This window comes from Pongo pygmaeus, chromosome 14 (assembly GCF_028885625.2).
Source record: "Pongo pygmaeus isolate AG05252 chromosome 14, NHGRI_mPonPyg2-v2.0_pri, whole genome shotgun sequence".
NCBI classification, from domain to species: domain Eukaryota; kingdom Metazoa; phylum Chordata; class Mammalia; order Primates; family Hominidae; genus Pongo; species Pongo pygmaeus.
The window spans coordinates 56,660,570-56,682,265 of NC_072387.2; the positions used below are offsets into that span (position 1 = coordinate 56,660,570).

A 21,696-nucleotide genomic window follows, 5' to 3' on the forward strand; every position below is an offset into this window, starting at 1 on the left:
CTCCCCTCTGGATGCCCTTCCCCACTTCCCCTCATTTTAATGAGGATTCTAGGTGAATTAAAAGTATGTTTTGGAAAGTAATTTTAACCTTCATTGTGTGTCAGGTTATATATACAGTAATATTAAGTTGTAAATCATGTAATAGAAGAAAAATTTTTTTATACAAAGTGTTAATAGAGGCCTAAATATAATATGGTTTTTAAAATAAAATAAAATGAATTCATGTGTATATTGTTATAATCATAAAGATAAGAATGTTAAATTGAAAGCTATACAATGAGAAACATTAATGGCAAATCCAAGTACAAATGAAAATGTTCTCTGAATTCTCAGGTTTCACTGAGCATCAAAACCCACCTATCTTTCAGTCCTTTTCTTATATATTATTCTGTAACCACATTCTCCACATTTGACTGGATCCCTGGACTTCATGTCATTTTCTGTGTGACATTCTCTACAGTTATATGCCATTGGCTGCTGCTTTGGGGTTTGAATGTCCTTCTGGGTGTCCATTGTTAGTCCCTAACATAGCATGATGAAATTTCTCACTCTTGTATTATTTTTCTTAATGAAGGCTCACAAAATTATAATTGTTCAGGTATACAACCTGGATCAGTATTTGTAATTACCCAAATGCCTCAGAAAAATTTCAACTGGGGGAATTTATCTTAGAGTTGTTCTTGTACAGTTATGAAATGGCATGTGTACAGGGTTAGTCACCGCAAAACTGTAACAGAAAAAGGCTGAACTCAGTGGGGATCTGGTTAAACAGATCATGGTACATCCTGCACAATGGAATACTGTACAGCTCTGAAAAATGAGGACACAGTCTATATTCTGATATGGAAAGGGCTACAAGATATATTGCCCAATGAAGAAAAACAAAGCTTAGAACGATGTGTACAGTATCCTACCTTTCATTTTAAAAATAAAGAAGGAAGAATAGAAACATTAACTTTTGTTTATTTTTACATAAATAAGTTCTGGAAATGAATACAAGTGATTGTAGGGAGGGGACATTGAGTGGAATGCACTGAGGTGAGAATGAGATTGTTCACTCTATAGCCCCATACAAGAGATGTATATTCACTATTCAGAAGTTAAATGAAAAAAATATATATATGTATATACATATATTTTTTCCCCTTTTGAAACAGAGTCTTGTTCTGTCATCCAGGTTGGAGTCCAATGGCAAGATCTTGGCTCACTGCAACCTCTGCCTCCCAGGTTCAAGCGATTCTCCTGCCTCAGCCTCCTGAGGCTGAGGCTAATTTTTGTATTTTTTGGTAGAGATGGAGTTCTACCATGTTGGCCAGGCTGGTCTCAAACTCCTGACTTTAGGTGATCCTCCTTCCTTGGTCTCCCAAAGTGCTGGAATTACAGGCATCAGCCATCGTGCCTGGCTAAATTTTAATATATTGTTCTTCACTTTGGCCACACTCATGGAGGGGGGTATTTCCGGACACCTTTTTGGCATCTTTTTGAAACGCTGTTCAGTTGCTCATTAGCCATCAGATTAAAATTCATACCTATTCATTTCTGCAGTATTCATATAATCAGCTCTCTATCAAAAAAACTGTGAAAATTACCTGAGTGAATTTAATGTACGAGTTTAAGAAAAACTGGATAACACCAAGGAAAATATTTAATTATGTGAGAAATTTAAAACATCCCCACTTCAAAAGAAATAAAGGCAAACAAACACTGGGATTTATTATCTCGAATACCCCCATTTACAGAAAATAAAAGGAAAACATTAAAACTATCTAATTGATAATGAGCTACGGATATGAATAAGAAATTCTAAAAACATAAAAGTATTAAGCTTAGAAGTCATCATTAGCTTCCATCATCTACTCCACACAAATTCAACATACTGCAAAGTGTTGTCAATTTTGCCTTCTAAATATCTTTCCATTGTGCTCACCCTAGTCTAAGCCACCATTTTCTCTCTTTAAGACTAGCACAAAATGGGCAAAGAACCTGAATAAACATTTTTGAAAGAAGACACACAGACACTCATGCCTGTAATCCCAACACTTTGGGAGGCTGAGGCAGGAATATAGCTTGAGTGCAGGAGTTCGAGGCTGCAGTGAAGTAGGATTGCCACTGCACTCCAGCCTGGGCAATAGAGCAAGACTCTGTTTCAAAAAGAAAGAAAGAGAGAAGACATATAAATAGCCAACAGGTATATGAAAAAATGCCCAATGTGACTGATCATCAGGGAAATGCAAATTGAAACAACAATGAGATATCATCTCACACCCATTAGGATGGCGATTACCAAAAAGACAAAGCTACAACAAGCATTGACAAGGGTGTGGAGAAAAGTGAATCCTTATGAACTGATGGTGGAAATGTAAATTAATACAGACATTATGGAAAATAGTATGGAGGTTTTTCAAGAAATCAAAAAATAAAAGTAGCATGTGATCCTCAATCCTACTTCTGGGGTATATATCCAAGGGAAATGAAATCAGTATGTGGAAGAGATATCTGTGTTTCCATGTTTATTGCAGCACTATTCACAGTAGCAAAGATATGGAAACAATACAAGTGTCCATCAACAGATGAATGGATCAAGAAAAAAAAAAATACACACACACACACACACACACACACACACACACACACAATGGAATACCATTCAGCCATAAAAAGAATGAAATCCTGCCATTTGTGACAACATACATAAACCTGGTAGACATCATATTAAGTGAAATAAGCCAGGCACAGAAAACAAATACTACATGATCTCATTTATATGTGGAATCTAAAAAAGTCAAACTCGTAGCAGCAGAGAGTAGAATGGTGGTTACCAGGGGCTGAGAGAGAGGGAGGAATTGAGATATCAGCCAAACTATACAGAATTTCAGTTACACAGGAAGAATAAGTTCAAGTGATTTATTGTTCAACATGGTGAGTATAGTTAAAAACAATATTGTATTCTTGAAAAATTGCTAAGGGAATAGATTTTCAATGTTCTTGCCACAAAAAAAACTGATAAGCAAGGCAATGCACAATGCCATTTAGCCTGATTTAGCCATTTCACAATGTATACATATTTCAAAACATGTTTCACATCATAAATATATACTATTGTGACATAAATATATATATTTAATTAAATTTGTGTCAATTAAAAAATTTGTGTCAATTAAAAAAAAAAAAAGACAGGCTGGGCATGGTGGCTCACGCCTGTAATCCCAGCACTTTGGGAGGCTGAGGCAGGCAGATTGCGAGGTCAGGGGTTCAAGATCAGCCTGGCCAACATGGTGAAACCTCATCTCTACTAAAAATACAAAAATTAGCCGGGCGTGGTGGTGCATGCCTGTAATCCCAGCTACTCAGGAGGCTGGGGTAGGAGAATCACTTGAACCTGGGAGGTGGAGGTTGCAGTGAGCCAAGATGGCGCCATTGCACTCCAGCCTGGGTAATAGAGTGAGACTCTATCTCAAAAAAAAAAAAAAAAAGACTAGCACAACACCCTTTAAATGGCCTTCCTGGACTCCCTCTATGTCTCCCTCATTGCATTCTCTCCACAGTGGGATCATTTTTAAAGATGAATCTAATTATATCTCAAATGCACACAATTTTAAGACCCTTCACTGACCTCCCAGTGCTTACAAGGCAAAGATTAAACTTCTTTACGGCTTCTTCTCCTTTCAGGCTTTTTAAATACTGGTGTACCCTCCCCCACTGCCCTATCCTTTGTCTTCACTCATCACTCCACCTCCTCTGACCTAACCAACTCCTCCTCACACCTCAGATCTCACCTAAAAGCCCACTTTGTCAGGGAGGTTTTCCAAAGCAGTCCAGAATCCCCGTTGCACATTAGTGAAGCACTCGTATAGCTCCTTCATGGCGCTTTGCACAGGGATCATTCCAATTCACTGCGGGAGAAGTGGGGAGGGATGGCCTCCTACACTCCACCAGGGCAGTGGCTGCTGTTCACTGCACCTAGCACTGCATCTGATACCTGGAAGACCCTTATTAAAACATTTGTTGGGCAAGTGAATAAACATTACTGATAATAAAATAAATGGACCTTAGAACAAACAGACACTAATTTGGCCTGTAAAACAGGCAAAAAAAAAAAAATTAAAAAGAAGGCCACTATTCACTTGTCACTAGCAGGTGTAAAGCACCCTTCTACGTTTTCATATCTTTTAATTGAGGTGAATTTTGCATAATATAAAATTAACCATTGGAAAGTAGATAATTAAGTGACATTTAGTACATTCACAATGATGAGCAACCATCAGCCACCACCTCTATCTAGTTCCAAATATTTCCATCACCCTGAAAGGAAACCTAGTACTCATTAAGCTGTTGCTCTCTGATATGGTTTGGATCTATGTCCCCACCCAAATCTTATATTCAATCATAATCTCCAGCGCTGAAAGTGGGGCCTGGCAGGAGGTGATTGAATCATGGTGGTGGTTTCTCAGGAATGGTTTAACACCATCCACTTGGTGCTGTTCTTGTCATAGTGAGTGAGTTCTTGCAGGCTCTGGTTGTTAAAAGTGTGTAGCACCTCCCCACACTCTCTCTTGCTCTTACTCCTGCCATGTAAGACGCCTGCTCCCCCTTTGCCTTCCACCATGAATAACAGCTCCCTGAGGCCTCCTCAGAAACAGATGCTGCCATGCTTCCTGTACAGCTTACAGAACCCTGAGCCAATTAAACCTCTTTTCTTTATAAATTACCTTGTCTCGGGAATTTCTTTTATTTATTTATTTATTGAAATAATGTCTCGCCCTGTAATCCAGGCTGGAGTGCAGCAGTGCAATCATGGCTCACAGCAACCTCTGCCACTGGGCTCAGGCGATTCTCCCACCTCAGTCTCCAGAGTAGTTGGGACTACAGGTGCACACCACCATGCCCAGCTAATTTTTGTAGTTTTTTTTGTAGAGATGGGGTTTTGCACGTTGCCCACGCTGGTATCAAACTCCTGTACTCAAACAATCTGCCTGCCTCAGCCTCCCAAAGTGCTGGGATTACAGGCTTGAGCCACCAAGCCTGGCCTAGGAATTTCTTTGTAGCAATGTGAGAATGAACTAACACACTCCCCAACCTCCCCTATCCCCAGCCTCTGGCAACCACCAATCTTCTTTCTGTCTCTGCATTTACCTATTTTTGGCCTTTTATATAAGTGGAATCATACAACATGCAGTCTTTTGCGTCTGGCTTCTTTAACTTAGCACAATGTGTTCAAGGGGGTTCATCTAAATTGTAGCATGGATCAGAACTTCATTCCTTATTATAATGGAATAATATTCTACTGTATGTATATACCACAATTTTTATATCCATTAATCTGTTGATGAACATTTGGGTTGTTCTGCCTTTTGGCTATTGTGAACAGTGCTGTTATGATCTCTTACCTTTTTGATGGGCGTGTAAACTGGTATTGGACAAACTGATTACCATGCTTGCTAGGCTGTCATCCAGGCATCTGGCAGGGTTGCTCCATAATGGCACAATGGTTGGGACTGATCCTCCAGGGCCTGTGCCATCAGTGGTTAAATATTTTGAATAATTATCAACAGATTACCATAAATTCAACAAAGTGGGGGACATGTTCTGCTCCCATTAACCCCACAAAGGACTAAGACAGAGGTAGGTACTTTACCAAGGACAGCCAAATATAATGTGTGCGAGTGACCAATGAGGTAGCCAGAAGGAAAATTCAGCCTAAATAGGCATGATGACTGTTAGCTAAGCCAGTCCGATTTCTTATGTGGGGAAAATGAACTAAAAATATGGATGGGAATTGAAGAGTTGGTAATGGGAGCAGAAGATGAAAAAGGCCAGCTGTGAATGGCTGATTTCTGGAGCAGAGCTTCTTGAGCTGTGACTGCTGATGGGGGACAAGGTAGCTGGTCCCCAGAGCTCCCCTGCATCCTGAACCACCTTCAGTTGCACCCTGTGCGGCTCAGTGAGTTCTTATTTGTTCTTTGCAGTTACTATGAGGCCTGGTTTCATGGCTTAGATTCCTGCCCTAAATATTTCTACAATTGTCATTCCCACAAACCTCCCAATGACTGAGGTAACCTGAGTGATTCTTTGCAACCAAAGGAGCTTAAGGAAAACACCTTTGAAAAGAAGTTAGGTTATAGATATCAAGAGCTTTATAATCATTCAGTCTTCGATCCAATAATTCCTCTCTGGAGCTCCAGTCTAAGACAATGATCCCAGAGTCAGAAAAACCGCATGCACAAGGAAGTTAATCTCAATTTTAGTTTAGTGCAAGAAATTGGAAACGTGTCCAAATGTCGGCAAATGATTAAAAAAAGGAAAAAAATAAATTGCCTAAATTAGATTAAAAACTTATTAAGAATTATATGTGTGAATAGTTTTATATTCATACTGAAATATTGTTCTAGAATGATTTTTATTTTAAAAAGGCAGGAAATATATATTTATATGGAAAATATTAACAGAAAGACACATAACAAAATATGAATAATGATTATCTTTGGGTGATTTTTTGCCCTGTTATTTAAAATATTTTTATGAAACACGCATGTGTTGTTTTTATAATAAGAAAATGCTTTTTTAGGATGGGGGTGGTGGCTCAAGCCTGTAATCCTAGCACTTTGGGAGGCTGAGGCAGGTGGATCACAGGAGATCAGGAGTTCGAGACCAGCCTGAGCAACGTGGAGAAACCATATCTTTACTGAAAATACAAAATTAGCTGGGCAAGGTGGCACATGCCTATAATGCCAGTTACTCGGGAGGCTGAGGCAGGAGAATCGCTTGAACCCAGGAGGTGGAGGTTGCAGTGAGCGAGATCGCGCCATTGCACTCTAGCCTGGGAGACAAGAGTGAAACTGTCTCACACACACACACAAAAAAAGCTTTTTTAAAAAGCAGGGTATAGTATGGCTTTTAGGCAGAAACAAATCATCCTAAGCTGATATTTACTTCTTAGAAAAGAGGGAGGGACAAAAGCTTCAGTACTAGTAGAAAACTAAAAGAAAAAGATCACAGAGACATGGAGAATTCAACCTCCACCGAATTCCTGAAGGAGCCAGATGGTATTCCAGTTTTCCAGAAGGCACAGGATACTGCCTTTTGAGGGAAGGTCAAAGAAGGGTTTGCTGTAGCTGGGAACACTATGCCAAATCTAAATCCACAGTGGCCACCCAGACACAGAGCTTATTAAGAAAATCTCATGCCATTCCAGATGACAGTTCCAAATGGACAGACTTGTAATTTTTCCATGTGGATCAGAAACATATACCCACCATACAGCATTGCAGTGAAACTCCAAGAATGGCAGCAGGAAGGAGGTAGAGCAGTTAATTAATTAAACACTTATTTATTGAATGTTTACTATGTTTGGGCACTATTGTGAGCCATAGGGATAAAAATTCCTGCCCTCATGGTGCACACATGCTACAGTGTGGGGTTGCAAGATAAGGAGAGGGGGAAACAATACATAAAAAGTAGCAGCAAACATAGCATTGTAGACACATATGGAGAAAAATAAAACAGTGGAAGGAGTTCAGGAGAGTCTGTTATCAGGTTCTTAGAGTTTAAAGAGGTGATGAGGTAAGGTGGTGCAAGGATATTTGAGTGAAGATGTGAAGAAGGTGAGAAATTGAGTCCAAGAGAAACATTCTAGACAAAGGGAGCAGGCTGGGCGCAGTGGCTCACACCTGTAATCCCAGTACTTTGGGAGGCTGAGATGGGAGGATCACCCAAGGTCAGGAGTTCCAGACCAGACTGACTAACATGGAGAAACCCCATCTCTACTAAAAATACAAAATTAGCAGGGGCCTGTAATCCCAGCTACTCAGAAGGCTGAGGCAGGAGAATCGCTTGAACCCGGGAGGCAGAGGTTGTGGTGAGCTGAAATCATGCCATTGCACGGCAGCCTGGGCAACAAGAGCGAAACTCCATCTCTAAAAAAAAAAAAAAAAAAAGACAAAGGGAGTAGCAAATACAAAGACGCTGGGGCAGGATTGTATCTGGCCTGTTCAAGGAATGGAAGGAGGTCAGTGTGGTTGGGAGCAGAGTGAGCAAGGCGGGGGTGGGGAGTGGTGGGAGGAGAAGGAGTGGAGGAGGGTCAGGTCATATATAGCCTTGAAGGCCATTGTAAGGAGAAAGAAGGAGACCAATGCACCCACAGATGCTGACTGATAAAGATGCATGTGGCAAAGATCAGTCCAAGGCCCCTAGCCCAGGTCACTAGGAGTAGGTTATGTCATTTGTTGAGACAGCAAACAAAGAGGAAGTTCAGATTTGTGCCGGGGAGGGCATGGAAAGAAAAGAAAGGAAGAAATCATAAATTTGTTTGGGGAGTTTTTTTTGTTTTTTTTTGTTTTTTTTTTTTGGAGGGGCCAGTGGGGCCCAGAAGTTGGAACTGGTACCTCAGGAAACTGATCGGGATAGAAATGAAGTTGATGAATTAACAGCAGAGTGCTCAAATTATGAAAGTGAATGAGTAAATGACAGTAGGACATGCTAATAAACAGTTGTTGAATCAACCTTGTGAAACTGTTCAGGAATGTATTTTATTAGGTTCTTTTGCCAGAAGAGGAACAGAGATAAGTGACCTCAGATACTGAGGTTATTGTAAAGCTGCACAGGAAGCTAGAATACATTGTCACATAGCAATCAGGACTCATGGAGCCTGAAAGGTCATTGAGGTGCAGTTATTGGGACCACCCTATGTGTTCACAGGAGTCCTTCTGGTCACAGAGCCACTCTGCCTCTGCTTCTATTGCTCTTGATAGGGTATTTGTCTTTCTCCCTCAATCTCAATCTCAATCTCTGTCCATATTCCTCAAAAGAAATTCTCTAATTTATTTGGTTAGTGATCACCTGTGAGAGAGAACATTTGATCAGAACTCTTTAACATTTTTTAGACTGGGCGTGGTGGCTCACACCTGTAATCCCAGCACTTTGGGAGGCTGAGGTGGGTGGATCACCTGAGGTCAGGAGTTTGAGACCAGCCTGGTCAACCTGGTGAAACTCCATCTCTACTAAAAACACAAAAAAATTAGTCAGGCATGGTGGTGGGTGCCTATAATTCCAGCTACTCAGGAGGCTGAGGCAGGAGAATCGCGTGAACCCTGGAGGTAGAAGTTAAAAAGTTAGCAGCTATGGTGGTGCACATCTGTAGTCCTAGCTAATTGGGAGGCTGAGGTGGGAAGATTGCTTGAGTCCAGAAATTCAAGCCTGCAGTGAGCCATGATTGTACCACTGCACTCCAGCCTGAGCAACAGAGCAAGATCTTGTCTCTACAAAAAAAAAAAAAAAAAAAAAAAAAATCATGTAGATGATGTTTAAATAATGGGATTGATGAGATTACCAGGTAGAGACTATAGAAATGAGAAGACCTGGAATCAACCAACATTTAAAAGTCAGACATAGAGGCTGGGTGTGGTGGCTCTCACCTGTAATCCCAGCACTTTGGGAGGCCAAGGTGGGCAGATCACCTGAAGTCAGGAGTTCAAGACCAGCCTGGCCAACATGGCGAAACCCCATCTCTACTAAAAATACAAAAATTAGCCAGGCATGGTGGTGTGCGCCTGTAATCCTAGCTACTCAGGAGGCTGGGGTAGGAGAATCGCTTGAACCCGGGAGGCAGAGGTTGCAGTGAGCCGAGATTGTGCCACTGCACTCTGGCCTGGGCAACAAAGCGAGACCCTGTCTCAAAAAACAAAACAAAACAAAAAAAAAACAGTCAGACACAGAAAGTAAGACCAGCAAAGAAGACCACAAAGGAAGAGTGAAATAGGTGGGAAACCAGGAGAGCGTGGTGTCAACAGAGGCCAAGATTATTTCTGGAAGGGGAGTGCAGTGAACTATGTCAAATGCTACTCAGAGTGAAGTAAGATGAGGACTGAGAAATGACCATTAGATTTGGCAAAATGGAAGACAACTTGATAGGAGTCATTTATTAGAGTGATGAAGACAAGCCTGACTGGAGTACATTGAAGGGAACTGGAGGTGAGACAGTAGAGAGAACAAATACAGATGTCTCTTTTGAGATGTTTTACTATGAAGAAAAGCACAGAAGAAATATGGGGTTAAGGAAGTTTCAAGAGGGATGAGCAATATTAAGGCATGTTTGCAAACTGTGGGAAAATATTCCATCAAGAGAGAGACTAACAGTGCAGTAAAAGGTGAATAATTGCAGGCATAAAGTCCTTGAGAAGGAGGACAAAATAGAATCCAGAGAACTCCAGAGAAGTTTTCGCCAACAGATTTTTTAACCTATGGGAGAGCAGTTTTAGGAAAACGGAGGAGGCAAAATCCAAACTGTGTGAGTTTAAGGAATGAAATATGGAACTAAAAATAACACAACTAAAATGACATTAGCGGTTCTCTCTGGGTAATACAGGATTTGGGATAATTTTTTTTTCTGTGCTTCTTTATACATTTCTGTGACTTTCAAATTTTCTGGAAGGAATTCTTACCACTATCATAATTAGAAAAAAATGTAAAAAGTTTAAGAAAAGTGAAGTCAGTAAGTGGACCGAATTGCATCTGTCTTGGAAGTAGGCCCACCCCTGAGAATAGAGGAAGTACAGCAAGAGTATCTAGATACAGATTCCCTGGCAGGAAGGCCATTTTGTTCATGATGAAACTGTTTCTCCTTTTCAAATCTCAAGTCCCATATCTGCTGGGTACTACTAATTCAATGTACTCCAGATACAGGAGGAAGTCCAGCCTAGCAGGCAAAACACAATAGCAAAAAAGGGTGGCTGCAGTCACTGCAGTTGTTCAGTATTGTGGTTGCCTCAGGTGAGGCTTGGAAGTCTAGGCAGATGGACACTTCACACTACAGAAATGTCTACATGCAGGCAGCCACACTACTGGAGTGCAAGACCAGGACTGGTGGGGTCGAGGGTGGGCTTGTAAGAACAAAACTAAGCCCCATGGCCGGGCGCAGTGGCTCACGCCTGTAATCTCAGCACTTTGGGAGGCCAAGGTGGGTGGACCACCTAAGGTCAGGAGTTCGAGACCCCATCTCGAACTCCCACCTCTACTAAAAGATGGGAAACTCTATCTCTACTAAAAATACAAAAATTAGCCGGGTGTGGTGGTGGGTGCCTGTAATCCCAGCTACTTGGGAGGCTGAGGCTGGAGAACTGCATGAACCTGGGAGGCAGAGGTTGCAGTGAGCTGAGATCACGCCACTGCACTCCAGCCTGGGCAACAAGAGTGAAACTCGGTCTCAAAAAAGCAAAACAAACAAAACAAAATAAAACAAAAAAAACCAAAATTAAGCCCCCAGCAGGCCCACCATAGTGCTCCATTTAACAGAGGCCTCACATTCCTAAAGGACCTCTGAGCTAGTTATTTCCAGCTGAGGCCTCACATTTCACAGTGAGGCACTAAAAGGACTGAAAGAAGGTGACTCTCACCATACAGCTTTGAACATGCTTCCCATTACTAGACCATTCATCTGTCCTGCATTATAAATTAAGGTATTTATAATCCCACAATTATTTTATGAGCAGCACAATTACATTGCATATTTTTCTTTGATTTAAAAGCCCCAAGGTTTTAGAGACATTTAAAATGTATCACATTTAAAACTAGCCCTGTTATAGTATTTCTTTATTTTCTGAAGTTAATAGACTTAATTTTTTTAGAATAGTTTCATATTTACAGAAAAATTGAGGCCAGGTGTGGTGGCTCATGCCTGTAATACCAGCATTTTGGGAGGCCGAGGAGGACAGATCACCTGAGGTCAGGAATTTGAGACCAGCCTGACCAACATGGTGAAACCCTGTCTCTACTAAAAATACAAAAAATTAGCTGGGTGTGGTGGTGTGTGCCTGTAATCCCAGTTATTAGGGAGGCTGAGGCAGGAGAATAGCTTGAACCCAGGAGGCAGAGGTTGCAGTGAGCCGAGATTGCACCATGGTTGCAGTGAGCCAAGATCGCACCACTGCACTCCAGCCTGGGCAACAGTGAGAGACTTTGTCTCAAAAAAAAAAAAAAAAAGAAAGAAAGAAAAATTGAGCAGATAGCACAGAGTTCCGATGTTCTCCCCCCACCTCCACCCTGCTCCCAGCAGTTTCCCCTATTATTCATATTTTGTGTTAGTGTGGTTTATTGTTACAATTGATGAAAACCAATATTGGTACATGATTGGTAACAGTTATTGGACTTTACCAATTAAAGTCCATAGTTCACATTCAGGTTCACTCTTGGTATTGTAGAGTTCTATGGGTTTTGATAGAAGTATAAGGTCATGTATTCACCATCATGGTGTCATACAGGGTAGTTTTGCTGCTCTAAAAATCCCCTGTGCATCACCTGTTCACTTTTCCCCCTCTTCACTCCCTTTGGCAACCACTGATCTTTTTACTGTCTCTATAGTTTTGCCTTTTCCAGTATATCATATAGTTGGGATCATGCAGTATACAGTCTTCTCAGATTGGCTTCTTTCATTTAGAAACACCCATTTAAGTTTCTTTTTGGGGCTAGATAGTTCATTTCTTTTTATCACTGATTACTATAACATTGTCTGGATATACCACAGTTTTTTTATCCACTCACCCATTGAAAGACATCTGGTTGCTTCTAATTTTTGGCAATTGTGAATAAAGCTGCTATAAACATCTGTGCACAGGTTTTTCTGTGGCCAGAAATTTTCAGTTCAATTAGATAAATACCAAGGAGCATGACTAGTAGATCACATGGTAAGACTATGTTTATCTTTGTAAGAAACCATCAAACTGTCTTCCAAAGTGGCTGTGCCATTTTGCATTCCCACCAGCAGTGAATGAGAGTTCCTGCTGCTCCATATCCTTGCTAACACTTGGTGTTGTCAGTGTTCTGGATTTTGGCCATTCTAATAGGTATGTAGTGGTAACCCATTGTTGTTTTAATTTCCAATTTTCTAATGCTATATAATGCGGAACATATTTTTATATGAATATTTGTCATCTGTATATCTTCTTCTGGGAGATGTCTGTTATGTTTGTTCAGATCTTTGTCCACTTTTTAATGGGCTTTTTTTTTTTTTTGAGACGAAGTCTCGTTCTTGTCCCCAAGGCTGGAGTGCAATGGCACAATCTCGGCTCACTGCAACCATGGCATGATCTTGGCTCACTGCAACCTCCGCCTCCTGTGTTCAAGCGATTCTCCTGTCTCCGCTTCCCAAGTAGCTGGGATTACAGGCGCCTGCTACCATGCCTGGCTAATTTTTGTATTTTTAGTAGAGATGAGGTTTCACCATGTTGGCCAGGCTGGTCTCAAACTCCTGACCTCGTGATCCACCCGCCTCGGCCTCCCAAAGTGCTGGGATTACAGGCATGAGCCACTGCGCCCGGCCTGTTTTCCTATTTTTGAGTTTCAAAAATTCTTTGTATGTTTTGGACACAAGTCCTTTATTAGATATGTATTTTGCAGATATTTTCTCTTGGTCTATGTCTTGTCTTTTCATTCACTTAACGTTTATTTAATATACTAAGAGCCTAAAAAATTGCAAGTGGCTCAGGTTTCCCTTCACCTCTGAGAAAGTAGAGATGAGATAGGTGATACAAATAAGAATTTCTGGACCTGTTTGGCCATGAGACGTAGCAGCTCCTATCCACTCAGACCACTAGTCCTTGGGGAGCAAGGAAGAAAAGAGAAATAGTCATATCACCCTACCATATGCCAAACACAAAGCATTTTACATACATTATTCCATAGCTACCTTAAGAAGTAAATCGTGTCGGGTGCAGTGGTTCACACCTGTAATTCCAGCACTTTGGGAGGCCGAGGCGGGCGGATCACGAGGTCAGGAGTTAGAGACCAGCTTGGCCAATATGGTGAAACCCCATCCCTACTAAAAATACAAAACTTAGCCACGCGTGGTGGTGTGTGCCTGTAGTCCCAGCTACTCAGGAGGCTGAGGCAGGAGAATCGCTTGAACCGGGGAGGCGGAGGTTGCAGTAAGCTGAGATCGAGCCACTGCACTCCAGCCTGGGCGACAGAGCAAGATTCCGTCTCAAAAAAAAGAAGTAAATCGTATCATTTAGATAGGAAGAAACCCATCAAAGCTATTAGTATCAAACAAGTGAAACCATCCAAGGTCTCATATCTATGATGTGGCAGAAGTGGGACTCAACTCCATAACGAACACCACTAGGCCAGATACAACACTAGCCTGTCTCAAGGCAGGTCCCACAGGGGATGGAGAAAAGCACAGTCCACCGCATGCAGAGGGTGTTGGAGTGGGGCTCATTCTGTTCCAGGGTTGAGATCTCAGGGGCTCTGCTCGTGGGTGGAAGAACTGCTCCCATTAAGATGGATCTAGAAGGTGTCTTTGGTTTCAAACAAGATCTCAATAAACAGTGGGGATATAGGGAATGGAGTCTAATTTTTGAGGGACAAGAAACAGGCAAAAATTAAGCAGGGTATTAAGGCTTTAAACAAGCAGGCTGAAGCCCAGCACAAGGCTGCGACAGAGCTAGGGAAATGCAGCAAAAATGAAGCAAGCTCGGTCACACAGCCACACCAGCAACGTGGTGGGATGCTGAGAGAACCTACCCCTAAGTGGGTGAGAGAGCCTGGGCCTACCACAGGATCCCCAGCTACAGAGAGCAAGGCCCACTCCTGCACTGCTGATTGGTGGGTCTGAGTCTGTCTTGTCAGGGACAAGTTGAAGGTCTGCACATGGTTAAGGTTTCCTGTTAAACGTCCTCAGAGCCTGCCATGGAAGGGAACAGTCAAAAAGCTTCAAGGAAAGCAGAGACCGCAAGCAGAGGCTCAAGCCATAAGTCAGGACTTGGGGAAAAAAGTGAAGAACCTAATTATCAGAAGTGAGCACCAAGCTCAGCACTAATTGATGCCTGTTCTCCGTGCCGAGCTAGGAAATGCTGAAACTCCCCTGACTTTAAGACCGATCCCAGAGGTGAGCTTGGGGTTTAGCTTAAAGGTGGGGCCTGGTGGGCCTAGTGATAGAAACAAGGCTGTAGTAAATGAAGAGCACACCTGTGCCAGGCTGGCAGCTGGGACTCTAAGGGGAAGAAGACTTGGTCAACAGACTCTGCAGACCAGAAAAATTCTGCAAACCGAAATTCCAAACACTTTAAGATTCAGGTGCACTGTATATAATGCAATAGAAATGTTCCTGAAAAGCAATATATAAGTCAAATTTTTGTAAATTGATACTTTGAGTGACCCAGAGGAATTTGCTACTTAAAGGAAATTATTATTTTTGTAAATCTGGTTTCAACTCAATTGGATTTTCTTAAATGGAGCGTTCTTTTAATCTGATTTTCTTCTATCAGAGACTGAGACATATATCTCTGATATGTCAAAAAAAAAAAAAAAGTAATACAGCTGGGCATGGTGGTACATGCCTGTAGTCCTAGCCACTCAGGAGTGGGAAGACTGCTTGAGCACAGGAATTTGAGGCTGCAATGAGCTATGATCACAGCACTGTACCCCAGTCTGGGTGTCAGAGCAAGATCCTGTCTCTGAAAAAAAATAATTAAAAAAATAGATGCTACTAGTACATCTTGATTTTAGCAAGGTTTAAATTGTATTCCTTACAATATATCCATTAAATTAAAAAATTTGGTCTAGGCTGGGCATGGTGGCTCACGCCTGTAATCTCAGCACTTTGGGAGGCTGAGGTGGGTGGATCATGAGGTCAGGAATTCAAGACCAGCCTGGCCAGCATGGTGAAACCCTGTCTCTACTAAAAACACAAAAAATTAGCCAGGCGTGGTGGTGCGTGCCTGTAATCACAGCTACTCGAGAGGCTGAGGCAGGAGAATCGCTTGAACCCGGGAGGTGGAGGTTGCCGTGAGCTGAGATTGTGCCACTGCACTCCAGCCTGGATGACAGAGCAAGACTCTGTCTCAAATAAAAAAAAAAATAGATAAAGTAAAATTAAAAATGTGGTCTAAACCACTGGTTCTTACATCTGACTGTACACAGAATTAAACTGGGAGTTTTAAAAAATACTGATTCTTGGGCCCACCACTTCAGCTTCTGATTCACTGGGAAACACAGGAAGGTACCAGGGGCTCCCCAACAGGAGCCTATGGCTTAGAAGCCTTTGTGCAGCTGTAGACATTGACAGCAAAATGAGGTTAACCCAGAGATGATCTCACTGTCACCATCCCAGGACCTCCCTTCCCCAGTACCTATGGAAAAAGAGTTCCAGCTTAAACCGAGCACAATGATCCCATGATGATGGGGGGGCCGCGGGCCACATAACGTGGGGGTTCTCTAAAGCCAAGAAGTGGCAACCACTCTCCAGACTGACGTGAGACCAGACCCTGGTTACTGCAGCTCCCTTGGCTTCAGAACCAGGCCTTCAGGTACAAGGCAGGGTGTGTCACTCTCCCCAGGGCCCTGTGACCTTCATGGAGAATTCTAGCAACATGATTTTATATCCACTTGTATCATACCTAAAAATTATTAGAAGAAAACTGAATATGGTCTTGTGATAAACAGAATAATACCCATCCCCTCCCCCCACCAGTGACGTCCACATCCTACTCCTTGACACTGTGAATATGTTAGGTCACACAGTAAAAACAGATGGTTGCTAATCTACTGTTTTAACTGACTGACGGATGGCAAGATTATCCTGGTTTCTTTGAAGGTGCCCGAAGTAATCACAAGGGTCCTTAAAAGCTGGACAGGGAGGAAACAGAGAGACCAAGAGAGATAACAGCTTGAGAAGGACTCAGCTCCACATTGCCAGGAAATGGGGCCACAAGCCAAGGGATGTGGACAGCCTTTAGAAGTTGGAAAAGGTTGGCTGGGCATGGTGGCTCATGCCTGTAATCCCACTGCTTTGGGAGGCCGAGGCAGGTGGATCACGAGGTCAGGAGTTCGAGACCAGCCTCCCAGCGGAGTTATGTTGTAACCCCGTCTCTATTAAAAATATAAAAAATTAGCCGGGTGTGGTGGCAGGCGCCTGTAATCCCAGCTACTCGGGAGGCTGAGGTAGGAGAATCTCTTGAACCTGGGAGGTGGAGGTTGCAGTGAGCCGAGACCGTGCCACGCACTCCAGCCTGGGCAACAGAACAAGACTCCGTCTCAAAAATAAAAAAAAAAAAAAGAAGTTGGAAAAGGTGGCCTGGCCCAGTGGTTCATGTCTGTAATCCCAGCACTTTGGGAGGCCAAGGCAGGTGGATCACCTGAGGTCAGGAGTTCAAGACCACCCTGGCCAACATGGTGAAACCCCGTCTCTACTAAAAAATATATAAAAAATTAGCCAGGCATGGTGGTGGGCACCTGTAATCCCAGGTACCCAGGAGGCTGAGTCAGGGAGAATTGCTTGAACTTGGGAGGCAGAGGGTGCAGTGAGCCGAGATCGTGCCACTGTACTCCAGCCTGGGTGACAGAGCAAGACTCTGTCTCAAAAAAAAAAAAAAAAAAAAAAAAAAGTTGAAAAAGGCAAGAGACAGATTGCTCTACTCTAAAGCTATCAAAGAGACACACATTGCTGCTGACACCTTGATTTAGCCTGGTGAGACCCACATTAGACTTCTGACCTCCAGAACTGCAAGATAATAAATTTGCATTGGTTTAAACCACTAAATTTCTAGTAATATATATTTTTTTTACAGCAGAAACAGGAAACTAAAACCCATGACCAAGTTCTCAAATTTTATTTTTCATTAGAATGCAAGGAAAGGAAAGTAGAACTTAAAAGTCTGGCAGATTCTCCTTTTTGTTGCAAGGCCCTGCAAGTCACCCCAATATTTTACTTTTCTTCTCTTTAATAGACAAAGAAAATTGTGTATCTAAGGTGACCAGGCTCATTTATCAGGTCAAGTTTTTAGCACAGTATGATAGGATTGTGGTAAGATCCAGGATCCATATTTTAAAAATCTCCCTAGGCATCTCTAATATGCAGCCAGGTTTGCAAACCACTGGTCTACAATTTAAATTCTAACCAACATAATTACGACGTGGCTGCATTCCTAGAGAATGAGTACCGGTGGGTTATCATTAATCTGGGAGGACAGAACACAGGTGATGAAGATTCTCATTCTGTGACCTGCAGAATGGAATGGCCAGCATGTGAATTAAATGTGAATGTGGCACCAAATGGAAAACAGGAGGAGGAGAGCATTTTAATTCATTAATGAGGGTTGTTAGGACGGAGGGTTTATTGATCCTGAGGGCAGGTGACAGCAGGCTGAGGAGGTGCCAGATGAGTTGCTGGGAATTGAATGCAGTTCAGAGAAGGCAAATGCAGGATAATATACCGTCTGTAACAGGGAAGGACACAGCACAATAACTGGCAGGGTTGGGAAAGACCTTGCAAAATTAGAAAAGTGTCCAGAGACAAGGTCAGTGGCAGAGTAGGGGGTGTGAGGGGATGCAGGAGGGCCACTTGGCCTGGGCCTCCATTCACATATGTCCTGAAATTTAGACTCCTGACACCTCTCAATATCTGATAAGGTGTTCGTTAATGTAAAAACGTGCAAAGCATGCCAGTTTAATCATTTCATTTTTGCATTGTTTCCTTTGTTAATGTATGGGGAGCCTGAAAACATGAGGCTAGTGGCCTAGATGTCTCAACTTCAAGAGTCCATTGTGGCTCACAAGATCCATTCAGCCCTGCAGTTTATGAAGCAATCCTAAGTGGACCCCCATAGGATATTTTTGGAAGGACACACCAAGAACAGTGAGGGTCTCTAGTGATCTGGACCGGAAGAGTTGGAATCCAGAGAGGAAAAGAGATTTACTTGTTTTTTTTCCTAAATACAATTTTAATAGATCCTTTTTGTTTTCCTCTTTTCCTCCCAGAGTTATACATGCACTGAATCCAAAATGTCAAACAACAAGTCTTGTTATTAAAAAAAATAGCAGTCCTTTAGTCTCTCCTCCCCATTTTCTACACTTTAACCTTTTAGATAATTCTTTTGGTATTTACTTCCAGGTGTCTACATTAACATGCTTGAAATACTGTTCCTTGATTTTTCAACTATAGCCATTATCTATAGATAATGGGTAGAAGATTAGGATTTGGTGTCTTTCCTCCTGCTGTCCCAGTGGGATACAATTATCCTTCCCCATCTCCCATCCTTCCAACAGAATTATGTTGTAATGCTGGTAACGTGAATGTTCAATGTGTATGTTAGAGCAATAGTCACAGCTAAGCCATTTAGTAAACTATGACCACTTTCTCTTTTCTGAACACCTTTTTTTTTTCTTTGAGACAGGGTCTTGCTCTGTCACCCAGCCCAGACAATTTTTTGTATTTTTTTTTTGGAGATGGGGTTTCACCTTGTTGCCCAGGCTGGTCTTGAACTCCTGGTCTCAAGCGATCCACCCACCTCTGCCTCCCAAAGTGCTGGGATTATAGGTATGAACTACTGCGCCCAGCCTCCTGCACACATTGTTTTGTTGCTCCTGGAGCTAATAACTGTTTTGGTTTTTGTTTGCTTCATTTGCTATGTATAGTATCTATATTTGCTATTGGTCTATGTCTGCTGTCAAGGCATTCAGAATTTTCAGATAGTCTAATAATTTCACCAGTCTCCTAAAAAAAATCTCTCCCATAGCCTTATAGAATATGCTCTAACCTGCACCTGAGACATAGCTCCCATCTTCGAATCTCCCTTCACCAGCATCCCAGAGATTCTCTTGCCTCATTCCTGTTTAAACTTTGGAGTCCTCTTTCTTAGTTTATTATTTTGACATATGTTTGGGGACATCCTAAGGCAGGGACATGGAATATAAATTCTCGAGAAGTTGGACGTCAGAAAATGTTTATTTTTACTCTACTCTGACACTTGATGGATTCTTTGGGCCAAGTATAGAATTCTAGAGTGGAAACAATTTTTCTTGAGAATTTTGAAAGCCATTCCAATCTGGCCTTCAGGGTTGCTATTGAGAAGTCTGATGCCATTCTGATTTGTCATCCTTTAGGTAGGACTTGTTTGCTCCTCCTCTTTGGAAGCCTGTAGCATCTGTTCTTTGTCCTCACTGTTTTCAGATATCACACTGGTGTACCTTAGTCTGGGTCTATTCTCTTTGTGCTGGCATTTGGTGGCCCTTTCATTCCAAAAATGCATGCTTGTTAGTTATGGGAAATTATTTCTTTAATGACTTTCACTCCTCTGGTTTCTCTGTGCACTCTTTTTGGAAATCCTATTTGCAATATTAAACTTTCTGTTCTGTTTTCCTGATTTTCCTTTCTTTTTTTCTTTTTCTTTTCTTTTTTTTTTTTTTTTGAGACAGAGTCTCGCTCTGTCGCCCAGGCTGGAGTGCAGTGGTGTAATCTTGGCTCACTGCAACATCTGCCTCCTAGGTTCAAGCAACTCTCGTGCCTCAGCCTCCCAAGTAGCTGGGATTACAGGTGTCTGCCACCAAGCCCAGCTATATTTTCCTGATTTTCTTGTATTTCCTTCCGTTTGTCCTTTTTTTTTCTCTTTTGCTCTAATTTCAGAGAGATTTGCTTTTCTTTATTTTCTAACTCTTATTGAATTTTTAATTTTGTTATCATATTTCTAATTTCCAAGAGGTCTTATGTGTTCCCTGAATGCTCCTTTTACTAATGTTATGTTCCTTTTTGATGGTTATATATCTTACCTCTGAAGACATTAATCAGAGGATATTTGACATTTTCTTCAGCCTGTACAGTCTCTCTTTCCTTGAAGTTGCTTTTTCCTATTCATCTTGGTCTCTATTTTTCATGTGAGAGGTTTTCCTCAGTGCCTGTTAAACCTTGATTATCTGTTAATATTTAAGAACAGAGCTAAAAAGCTGAGTAGAGATTTTGAACCAATAGGACCTTGTTGGCTGGAGGCTCCACGACATGTTCTGGCTGGGTTATCTGGCTGAAGGACCCACACAGTACTGTCTTTAAATTTTCACTCTTGGGGAGATCAAATTCTCCTTAGAAGACTCTTCCGGGCTCATGCTCAAAAGATATAATTCTGGCCACCAGCACCATGGGAGCTCACTGGGGAAAGAGCAGTGGGTCTCAGTGTCTGTCCACTTAATTTCTCGGTTTCCAGCACAGCACCCAGCCCTCAACTCTGCCCAGTGTCCTCCTACCTGTGGACGTTTTGTTATAGACTCTGCGGTGGGGACAGGCTACTGGCCTGGTTGTGCAGAGAGGGGAGGGACCTGAGAGTCCAACTGCTTCCTAAACAGACTTTGAACCACTCCTAGTTTTAGGAGGCCCCACATCACTTCCAGGAACCCGGCGCTGCCAATTCCTGAGCCTTTGTGGGATTCTGGTTGGTTTCTCAAATTTCCTCACTGCTGACTTAGGATTCAGTTTTCCTAGGTATGTTGTATTGTTGGCCACATTTCTTACTTTCTAGCTTTCAAAATACTGTTGCTATGGGGAGTTGAAAAAAAATGTTGTTGCTATCATTTCTTCCCTTTTTATCAGAAAGATAAAAAATGCCAAATGCCAGCACAAAGAAAATACACCCACACTAAGGCACACCAGTGTGATATCTCAAAACAGTGAGGACAAAGAACAGATGCTACAGGCTTCCAAAGAGGAGGAGCAAACAAGTCCTACCTAAAGGATGACAAATCAGAATGGCATCAGACTTCTCAATAGCAACCCTGAAGGCCAGATGTGTGTGTCTGTGTGTGTGTGTTTTGTTCTCCATCTGCACCTGGAAGTTGGGAGATTTACTTATCACTGTTTATTTTTTTCTGTTGTTTTATTGTTTCATCAATGTTTTAGTTACAAACTATTAATTATCGCAAATTGTTTTACTTTTTTTTTTTTTT

General features: G+C 42.0%; 1 protein-coding gene across 1 annotated transcript; it reads right to left on the reverse strand.

The window, feature by feature from the left end:
- Nucleotides 1–357: 357 nt before the first annotated feature.
- LOC129011924 (DNA-directed RNA polymerases I, II, and III subunit RPABC4-like) lies at nucleotides 358–513 on the reverse strand. Its single transcript, XM_054447341.1, has one exon. It carries the CDS (start codon nucleotides 511–513, stop codon nucleotides 358–360), a length of 156 nt encoding a protein of 51 aa, XP_054303316.1.
- Nucleotides 514–21,696: the final 21,183 nt, after the last annotated feature.

Excerpts from the sequence above, each read along its gene's own strand:
- LOC129011924 (XM_054447341.1), bottom strand. The coding sequence starts at position 513 with ATGGACACCCAGAAGGACATTCAAACCCCAAAGCAGCAGCCAATGGCA.